Source organism: Rissa tridactyla, chromosome 11 (assembly GCF_028500815.1).
Source record: "Rissa tridactyla isolate bRisTri1 chromosome 11, bRisTri1.patW.cur.20221130, whole genome shotgun sequence".
Lineage (NCBI taxonomy): Eukaryota > Metazoa > Chordata > Aves > Charadriiformes > Laridae > Rissa > Rissa tridactyla.
Window position 1 is genome coordinate 3,687,806 of NC_071476.1, and position 10,711 is coordinate 3,698,516.

The 10,711-nt window shown below is 44.4% G+C and overlaps 1 protein-coding gene across 1 annotated transcript; it reads left to right on the forward strand.

Moving 5' to 3' along the window:
* Window positions 1-1,860: 1,860 nt before the first annotated feature.
* Window positions 1,861-10,304, forward strand: NMUR2 (neuromedin U receptor 2). Its single transcript, XM_054217747.1, has 4 exons — window positions 1,861-2,580; window positions 7,504-7,588; window positions 8,913-9,038; window positions 10,045-10,304. Exons 1-4 carry the CDS (start codon window positions 1,861-1,863, stop codon window positions 10,302-10,304), a joined length of 1,191 nt encoding a protein of 396 aa, XP_054073722.1.
* Window positions 10,305-10,711: the final 407 nt, after the last annotated feature.

The window sequence follows — 10,711 nt, forward strand, 5'->3', positions numbered from 1 at the left end:
TGAGGGAGAGAGTTTATACGCGGGATAATTTCAGCACACCCGAAAGTCATCACAAGAGACATGCTTCTGTCTTTTAGTGTGGTTGTTGTCCTACCTTCCATGCCTCTAACTATTCAACTGAATGCACAGTAACCCTCAGGCTCCCCACGTTGAGTACGTCTCCGTGGGACCAAACCTCAGTTCTTTACCACCTGCTGCTATTTTTGGAGGCAGTCTGTGCTTAATACAATATTTTTTCTTGCAAGGTTATTGAACCACTACTAAACCAGAAGAGTTAAAGAGGGAAGGAGTAAAGGCGACAGGATCTAAGACAGCCTCAATTCTTAAGAGTCAGAAAACAGGGGGTTTTGTGGGATCAGTTCACTGTCTAGCCACTTACAGTGGGACAGTTTGCGTCTTCCTTGGAAAACTCACTTTTGTCAGGATTTTGAAGGAGACGCCAGCTGAAAAGGTTGTTCATTTGCTCCTGGATGGTAAAAAATATGCAATCTTAGGGTAGCAGCCAAGGAAACTCAGCTAAAGGGTCAAACAGAGAAAAGAAGGTGGCTCTTCACACATAGTAGACCCAAGGAGCTCCTTGCCAGAGGATGCTGGGGATGTAAAAAGTTTACCTGGCTTCAAGGGAGGGACTGTGCAGGGACTCAAAAGTGAGAGCTAGTGAGAGGTATAGGGCTGACAAATTGCACGAGCTGACAAAATTCCCTAAACTAGCCCTCAGCTTTTGCACGTCTTTGATTCCAAACAGCTGAACTTTTTCTGAATCTTGGAGAATGACATCCATGCACTTTGAAGCTTTTTTGTTTTAGAGAAATGCCATGAGGAATCCAGCATTCATAAGGTGCTAAATGATCTATTTTGACACAGCTGTCATCCTTGCAGGATGCGCTTTTTTGGCTCAGAAAGTGTATTTGCAGAATGGTTGTCATTCAGGAAGAAATAAGAATTTATAAAAAAAATAATGTAAATTTAGTCCCGGAGGCAATAAATATGTCGTTGGAATAATACGGTCCTCAGAAAGATTTTCAAAACAAGGCTATCTAAGAATATGGGCTCCGATTTCATCATACCAGGAAAGTGGGAAATATATTTTGGTATCAATAAGACTGGCAATTAAAATCCATTGTTGGATTTCAGGAGAAAAAAAAATACAGTGTTTAAAAAAGGCTGAAAAATTAGAGTAGCCTAATTTCACATGAATGACTAGAAAAACGGGTTGGCTTTCTACCAATCAAACTCTGTTTCTAGGTACTTGCTGCTGTAGACAACAGAAAATACAAATCAACAGAGACGTGAAAAATAAAATCATGCCAGATTTTTTTTTTTTTATTTTGCTTGTGGCTCATAACTGGATGTAGCATCGATATAATTTTGTAAAAGCTTTTTGCACTGAGTTTTGGCTTGTGGTTTGTGGTTTGTTTTTTTTTTTTTGTCTGGTTTCCCACCCTCTGACAAATACAAACATTTTGCAGCTAGTGTCACATCCTGTCTTTCAGATTCCCAGCTCTCTAAATCCCACATTTCTGATTTTGTAAATGCATCTGCTGCGGGAGCTGATACAAGTAGCTGGAACCTCTTTTCTTACTCTATAATCTAATGCACTTAGCGAGCCAATGAATATGTGTGAAAGGAGGGGCTTTCTGGCTAAGGGACTCCTTGCAGGGGAACAGCTGTTACAACGGCAAAACCTTACCCGACGCCAGGCAAACACACTCACTCCCATCTCTCGGTGGCTTTGTGCATCCAGGTCTGGCAAGAGGTTCCCCCCCCCTCTTCCTCTCTCTGCAAAAAGTGAGCAAACGAGCACAGAGAAACTTACAGAAGAAGGGATCTCGCTTGTGAAACATTTCAGAAGATCCAGGAATGGCCTGGATCAGCAATATCTCCTGGTTTAATCACTTTGCTCTACATGAAGAACATTTCAGGAGGTACTTAAACAGCACCGAGGATTACTTAGCTTTCCTGTGCGGGCCCAGACGGAGCCATCTGTTCTTGCCCATGGCTTTGGTGTACACCCTAATCTTCGTTGTTGGGGTGGTAGGTAACTTCTTAGTTTGCCTGGTAATCCTCAAGCACCGGAACATGAAAACCCCGACCAATTACTATCTCTTCAGCCTCGCCATCTCAGACCTGCTCGTGCTGCTTTTCGGGATGCCACTGGAAGTCTACGAGATGTGGAGCAACTACCCCTTCTTGTTTGGGCCCGTCGGCTGCTATTTCAAGACGGCGCTCTTTGAGACGGTGTGTTTTGCCTCCATCCTCAGCGTGACCACAGTCAGCGTGGAGAGATACATTGCCATCCTCCATCCTTTCCGCGCCAAGCTGGAGAGCACTCGCAAGCGTGCCCTGAGGACCATCGTGGTGCTCTGGGTCCTCTCTGTCCTCTTCGCCCTCCCCAACACAGGCACCCACGGCATCATGCTGCAGTATTTCCCCAATGGCACGCTGGTCCCCGGCTCTGCTACCTGCACTGTAGTCGTGCCCATGTGGATCTACAACTGTATTGTCCAGATTACCTCCTTCCTCTTCTATGTGCTGCCTATGGGGGTAATAAGTGTGCTGTACTATCTGATGGGGCTAAGAGTAAGTCTTACTCCAACTGTTCTCTGTGTTTCCTTAGCTCGTTCTTGTGTGTTTGTGTCTGTACGTGTTTTTTAAGTGATTTCACCTCATCTGTTTTCCCCCCCAAAAACCAAAAGTATTTCAAACCCCTGAAAACAGTGGATCCAACTCCTTCTTTGGTGTAATCCCATTCTCAAATGAATATAGCTATGTTGGGGAATAATTTACCCCCATCTTTTTTTAAAAACTTGCCATCACTGCTGCTCACATTTGAATGTTGCTTAAACAGCCAAGTCTGTACATTGATTCCAGCCTCTCAGAGATCTGCGCCTTTGTAGTAGGGAGTAGAAGGAATTAGACCAAAAGGAAAAAGTGAAAAGAATAAAAAGGAGCAGGCTAGTGATTGAATCTGGTGTATTATTTGTTTTCCCTCTTCTTGTGACTGTGGAATTTCCATGGCATTACTTTATCTTTCTCCTTCCTTGGAGATGATGATAATATTCAGTTGTGAAAACTCACAAAGCTGTCATAAACTGAAATTCTACCTTATTGCTGCAGCTAGCAAATTCAGCAATCATTTCTTTATATAACTATGGCATAGTTTCAGCATCGATTAAGGCTCCCTTAGAGTGCCTATTCATTCTCTCTCCAGAAAGTGAGACTAGTTTTACCAAGTATTCATCATGTAAATACGCAGATAAAACAATCATCAGAATCGCAGTATTATAAAGCTATGTAGCACAACACTGAAATGCTCTGCTACTCAGAGAGAATCAATGACTGTTCTTCTCATACGTTACATATATATATATTTGGAAAATATAAATCCTATCTCATTGCACTGAATATAAAGTTTAAAAAGCTGTGTCTAATCATATAGCAAGAGAGAGATGCAATATGCTAGTAGAGATGAATGAACTTACTGAAAAATGTGCAAGAAATTCAACCAAATCTGTGCTGGTGTATATATCATTTTGGTTTGATGTCTGACATTTACTGTCACCTGAAACTATACAGAAACAATTTTTCCTTACCCAGGAAAAGGCACAAGAACTGCCAGAAATCCACAGCACAGAGCAGACCTTTGAAGCAATGAATGGGTTAAATTATCCCCACAACCCAGCGGCTGTTGTGGGGTCTTTACATAGTTTCACCGAAAATTTTGCAAAATAAAACCCGGAGGGGGGAAAAAGTGCTGAGAATATAGCTGTTTAAAAAAGAAAGAGAAATCCCGAAACTAATGAAAAGAAGTCTTGAAGATTGCAATAGCTTCTGTTTGTGGGAGCAGATATTCCTAATCCCCGTCCCAGAAGAGAAGCCAGGTACCAGACCAGGGCTGCTTCCCCAGGACTTGTGGATACTCACAGATACGTTCAAGCTGTCTTTCCCGCGGGCTGCAGTGTTCATTGTTTCTGCATCTGCTTTTCTGTGTATCCAACTCAGACTTCCAAAATTGGAACACCACCCGTCCTGGGTGGATCTGCATTGAGCTCTAAATTGCACTAGGCAAGCTAGATTCATTTTTTCAACAGAAATGATAGAAGAATTGAGTGTACGTATATAATTTTTCAAGAGAAGGCACTTTTTATATACTCACAGAGGATGGAATTTATGAAGCTTCAGCAATGCTCCAGAGTCTCCGGAGTGCCATGTACTGCTCGTAGACTGTAGTGGAAAAGCTCAGAGTTGATCCAAAGGCTGCACAACAGCTCAAATTCGGCAAACAGAGGCATAGACTTTCCACGTCCAGGCTTTGTGGAAAGGCATTTCCTCGCCAAAGTTTCTCCCTCGAGCTTTGCCAGTGTTCAGGAGAGCCCGGGGATGCCATACAGAAGGAAGCACATGTGACATGTTAAGCAGCTGTGGGAGGGTAGCAAACATGGGTCATACGGTAGCTGAGTTCATTTTTAATTTTATTCCTTGCAAAAAGGAAAAAATATATCGGTCTTTCTCACTGGGAAATTCATGGCCAACAGAGCCTTCAAGTTGATTACCTCATGGTCGATTACCTCATGATCTGCTTGGATATAATTTTAAGGCTTGATGGTTGAATACTACAATGTTACGGTCAATAGATAGTTCCAGCATTAGCATAAAGAAGAGAACACTGATGATTACACTGCAGCCTCATTAGATTTGATTGCGGAAGCTTCCTGCTGTCTCTTTCATGGGGTCTTCATCACAGGTGCCTTTAGGACTGCTCCCTAAATCAGGCAGGCTCTTCTTTAACCCCAGTTCAGCTGTTCATTCCTCCAAAAAGCTGAGGAGGAAGAGGAGAGGGAGAACATGGCTGCTTGCGGGAGCTCGTCCCTGCAGCGCTGATAGAGGTGGGGTGGCGTTGCTTGGGAAGAAGTCTGCATTGCAGCAGGGTTCAGCGCAAGGTCCCTGTGCATTTCCTTCAAACTGATCTCTAAAAGGACACAAGGATAGCTGCCTACCACCGGTTGTTTGAAAGTCAGATTCTGCTTAATTAGGATTTTTGTTAATGAATGGAGTGGAGACTCCAGAGACCTATTTATCCCACCTACTTCAGACATCTATGAGGGGATTTAGATGATCGGGTGGGATGAGGTTGACCTCGCCTAGGATGATTCTTCTGTTAAGGGTCCAATACTTCTCTTAGTGTCTCTTCCCCTCAGTAACACACTGGTGATTTTGGTTTCAACTATCTTTGAATCAGGACAACTTATTCTTGCCAATGTACAGCTGGTCCAGATTTTCTCATCAAAATCTCTTTTGCCCCCTAAGTGCCCAGTTGTTAAAACCAAAATTGTCTGTGGACAGTTGACTGCCCTTGGCTAATTTCTGCAGAGCCCAGCACGCTCTGGAAGGGTCTGTCCTCTTTCCATGAAGGCTGTCCCGCAAACCTTGCACCCACTAACAAATTTTCTTTTGCGATGGGAGTGAGCGAAGAGGACGCCCAGGCTGCAGTTCAGTAGCCAGGTGGCAACTGCTTCAGCCAAACCGCGCAAGTAGGTAGAATTGCATGCTTTAGCACAAGCAATGTGGTTTTTAAATATCAATTTTTCCTTCAGCTGGAGAGAAAGTTTGATCACCGCTTGTGTCAGACAGGCCAAGGAGCTTACAGAAATGGTTCTCCTGCTTTTGCCGAGCAGCCTCACTAGGTTTGCCTGGAGATAGGTGAGGCCCTAATTTGGCTCTGCCTTTTGATTTCTAGTATGAAATGCTGTAGCTAATAAAGATGTGGGGCTTTTCAGCTTCTTACTCCAGACATTTTTAATTCTCTTGTAGTGAATAGGTAACATCCATCTCCAGGCAACCCTACAAAACCTCCTAATCCACAGTGATGTAAAAGTAACCGCTGCCTTGGTGAAGTTCTCCCTCTGTCAAACCATTGGCATGAACTCAAGTTACAACCTTTGCCATGGACTCATTTCTCTTTTTTTTTTTTCTTCTTCTTCCCCTTTGTCGTAACTCATTGTTTTATTAAATTGCAACTGCTGAGTTATGCTGCTGGTTACACCTCCATCTATTATCACTTGAGGCTAAAGAGGAGCCTTACAGCATCACCAAAACGACAGGAGGAAGGTGAAAAATATAATGTGTCTCTAGTTTATCACAGCACCAGACCACTGTATTCTCTGAGGCTTTGGAATATGCCTGGAATAGATTACTGTTGAGACTGAAAACCACCGAAAGGAAACCAGGGATTTTAATCAATCTGAGCAGACATCTATTGCTAGATGTGTTAACATCTTTCTTAAGCAACGGTGGCTATGACTAAAACTTACAAAGGGAAGGCCGAATTGCACTGTAATTGAATAGAATTCGATTTACATGTGTTTCCCTTTTATGGGTTTTATGAATAAATAGAATGTTTTAAATAGAAGGTCTCATTCGATCATCCCTGTGGAAAAGTATCGCTAATCAAAAATCAGGAAGCAAAGTCACGGCATAAAAGGCAAAAGGAAATGGCACAACTAGAGGGTTTTCACAAGATTTTTACCAATCGAAATTGATTTCTACCTTTTCCCTCATTCCTGATATTCTTTCCCACGTAATTAAAAGGTTTTTTTCCAGTTTCAGTTGTAAAAAGCGTCAGTCCAAATCTGTTGGCTAATCAGAAGTTCCCACTTCAGGAAGCTGGGTCCAATTATGCCCTCTCCATAGATGATTTCTTCTATAATCAAAGCAATTGTCCTGATTATCTAACCCTGTTTTTTTTCATCACCAAAGCACCAGTGCTCTCGACATAAACATAGCGCGGAAGTATTTCAGGGAGGATCAGATTATTATTCTTTATGTCCATTATTTAGAAGTCCAGGAAAAACTACTGGAGAAAACCCAAAAGCCTTGTTGTGATGGAGCAGGATGTGCCTGGATCCGTGCGTGTCATGCACACCGGCTGTCTGCAATAGAACGTATATGGCTCTTGTTCATTAGATGGATTGAATATCAATTAGTCTAAACGCTCAGGGCACTAAATGAGCTGCCTGGGATTCTACAGGAATTTTTCCAGTGATTACAGCTGTGTTTCACTGAGGCCTCTCTGTGTATTTTTTGGATCATTGGTTTGTGCTTAATTGTGGGGAACACTTTTAGGAAAACAAACAAACAAACAAACAATATTTTGCTAGAAGAGAAAATAATGACTAGCAAAATACTGTTGAAATTGAACACAAACTGTGAACCAAATATTGACTTTTTGAGAAAGGACAAGAGGGGAACTGAGATACAAATTTGCCGTAAATATGCAGTCTCAGATGCATAAAATCTGCAGATCGTTTTGAACCTAAAGCTTCAATGTTTCCCTAGACTACATTTCAGACTAAAACCGAAATTTAAATGTAGATTTTTTCAGTGAGTCCTGAGTTGCCGCAAATTTTGCCGCCTTGAACTACAGCTATCAAAATATCAAGCCGTCTGTGTCTGGCGGGGATGTCGTCTCCTCTCTGAGCTCTCCGGTTTCTCTCCTTTTGCCAGTTGAAAGGAGACAAATCTTTGGAAGCGGAGGAAATGGCTGTGAATGTTCAGAGACCATCCAGGAAATCAGTCACCAAGATGCTGTGTAAGTAATGAGTCCTTCTGTGTTTTACCTACCACGGATAAGAGGGGGACGGGGTCCTGAAGGGCATCGAGAAAATTCATTGGATACAAGAGTTACGAGGCGAGTAGCTGTGATCAAAAGTAAAAGGCTGATTGGTGTTTCATCTGGACTTGAATAGAATGGGAGTGAGACATCATGGCTAACTATCAAACGACTCAGAAGGCAAATTTAACTCCCCAGCACGAGAGGAGGCTGAGCAAACCTACCTGGCAGACACTTTCATGACAACTTTCTAACATCCCTCACTCCAAACCTGGCTCTTGCAGCCCTCTAGGGAGGATCCCTCTTTTTCAGAGTGCAAATTGTCTACCTTGTACATTTTTAAAGAAGGACGTACCTCTGTTTTGCATCACACCGTGAACTCTGCTCATGAACAGGAAGGTCCTGCCAAGCCACATACATCACCTGCTGCTGCCTTAACCACCCAGACCTTCCCAAGAAAAAGCAGGACCTAGGCAGATTTGCACATTGTATGGCATTCGGGAGAATTTGTGTGCTCCAACCATTCTGAAAACACTCACATCACTTCCTAATTTAGGGCTGTCTTTTAAGGCAACGATCACCTTGCTACTGAGACGGTGTTTATGCGGGAAACATAAATCACCTTCAACGTTTCCTGCAATGACGTTATTCTTTTAGGCAGCTTAAGTCACCTTCTGAACTCGGAAATTGTACTTTGAAGTCAGCCCCATTTTCTGTGCCCCGTGGCTGTGACCACAGCTCTGCACGGGACCAAAGTCCGGAACGGGTCTGCAAGAGGCCTCACCAGAGCCGCCACAGGCCGGTGTGCGTGTGGAGGCAAACTCTTCTTCTTTCACGCTGAACAATGCACCCAGACAGACCCGTCATCAGCGGGTGGTTCCTGTGGCCTCATCCTGCTACCTGCCGTACAAACAGCGTGCAGAGGAAATCACCTCCCAGGCACAGCAGAGTCGGTGTGTCCCGGGTACCACAGAGGCACCCGGACGTCTCACTGGCGGGTTCGGGTTCGTCATGGAGCTCTGCCATGCCATGGCAGTTCCCCGCTGTTTGACCGTCTTTGTGTGTGCATGCCTTGAGATATCAAACACAGCCACCAGTGGAAAGTTTGTTCTTTCAGCTGGTGGTGTTTTCCAATGAGCGCTGCAGAAAGACAGAAAGGATGGCAAAAGTTTTGAAACAGTGAATCAAATTTGTATATTTATATATATATCCAGCTTTCTGAACTCTCTCTGCTCTGTGCAGGCAAGTGAAGCATACCCTCCCGTAACAGACTTGTTTTTCCTCTCCCCTTTCTCCATGCTAGTTGTCCTTGTGATGGTTTTTGCTATCTGCTGGGCTCCATTCCATGTAGATCGACTCTTCTTCAGCTTTGTTGTGGAATGGACTGAGCCTCTGGCTAATATATTCAACTTAATTCATGTGGTGTCAGGTAAAGCTTTCTTTTTCCACTTGCACAGGGACTGGCAAAAAAAAGCATTTGTGAGTGGTTTACTTGAAGTATGTAGTCGTTTATTTTGTAGGCGACATGAGACATGCGTGGACAAGCTTCTCAGGGTTTGGCAGGCAGTGGTGAGAATAGTGCTTTAAATAAAAACTGCATGCAAGTTATCTGCAACTTTCAAGATCTGGGCATACTGTCCAATATAGTTTTCTGAATATTCACAAAGAACAGGGGAAAAAAAAAAAAGGGCGGGGGGGGGGGGGGGGGAGGGATATCATACATCATTACCAGCTACTATTCCTTCTTGGCAATGTTCAGAAATGAAGGCTGCTGCCTTTCGCCTGCTTTTAGCGAATACGCAGCAGCAGACATCATCAGGCTAACGGGAAACCTTACCAAATGGCAAGACAAAAGACCTACACGCTGCTTAGAACTGGGTGATACAATCAAATGTTTATAACCCTGCCAGCCATAAAATGAAGGCTTCTTCAAGGAGGAATCTTATTTTCAGTCTACCCTGGGAAAACCCCCAATGTGGCTGCTAGGCAGCTCAGACAGATCCGATCTCGTGCAATTGTCCTGGTGTGTTGTAAGAAATTAGCTCCCCTCGGCTGGAAGTTGTCCTCTGAGAGCTCTGATGGGGGCACCGGCTGTGCAAATGCGGCGGTGGGGATGAGGGCGGTGCTGGAGGCGGCGCAGCACAGCTCAGGAGAGAGCTGGTTCCTCAGCAGCTGGAGACGGTGAGCTCCGGTTAATGCTCTCTCTCCCGCTTTCCTTCCCCTGTGTGCTGCAGTGCCCGAGCTCGCCTTGGCGAGACATCCCCCTGCCTGTGCCAGGAGGGCAGCGGGCAGAGCTCTGCTGCTGCCGCCTCCACCCTTGGCACCCAAGCTTGGTGGAGCAGTATAGGCAACGAAGAGATTTTCCTCTTCGGAGATTGTTTCACACACAAATGAGGTCTCTCTCTCTCTCCTTTCCCTCACCCTTGTTCTCCTAGGTGTTTTCTTCTATCTGAGCTCTGCCGTGAACCCCATCATTTACAATCTGTTGTCCCAGCGCTTCAGGATGGCTTTCCTCAGCGTGATTTCTCCTCGCTGCAAGCACTGGGCCCCTAAACATGCTCCTAACCAGGCTCCTGCCCAGCAGAGCATCTTCGTGGTTGAGGACCACAATCTTGTGGACTCTGCTGAAGACACAAGTCTCCCTGGCACCCACAGGACATCTGTCAGCAGTTCTCAGCTCTCCACTGGTCTGTGACTTTCCATGTTGCGATCCGGGTGAGAGAGAAGTTAAAGAAAATGACTTTAAGAAAAGAGAAGAGACCCTCCTAAAAGACTGATTTCAGCAAGAAGAGCTCAGGGATGTGTCTTGTTGAATGAATGCAGGAGGAGACTGTAATTAGCAGGTGGTTGAGAAGCATTGTATTATCCTCAAGCTAATAGGAGGGCTGGACATTTCAGCTTACTGGCTGCAAACTACGCCAGCAAGGAGCTGCTTTACAAAAATGAGACACGCTGCCAATGTTACCAGCACAGGACGGACACGCAGCTTATCCAAGTCTTACCGAATGGCTTTTTGTGTATCAGCCTAAACATCAATTTACTTAGTTTGGAATGGGGCAGCTCTACCCACTTTAGCTTTAGGCAAGCCAGTCGCATTTCTCT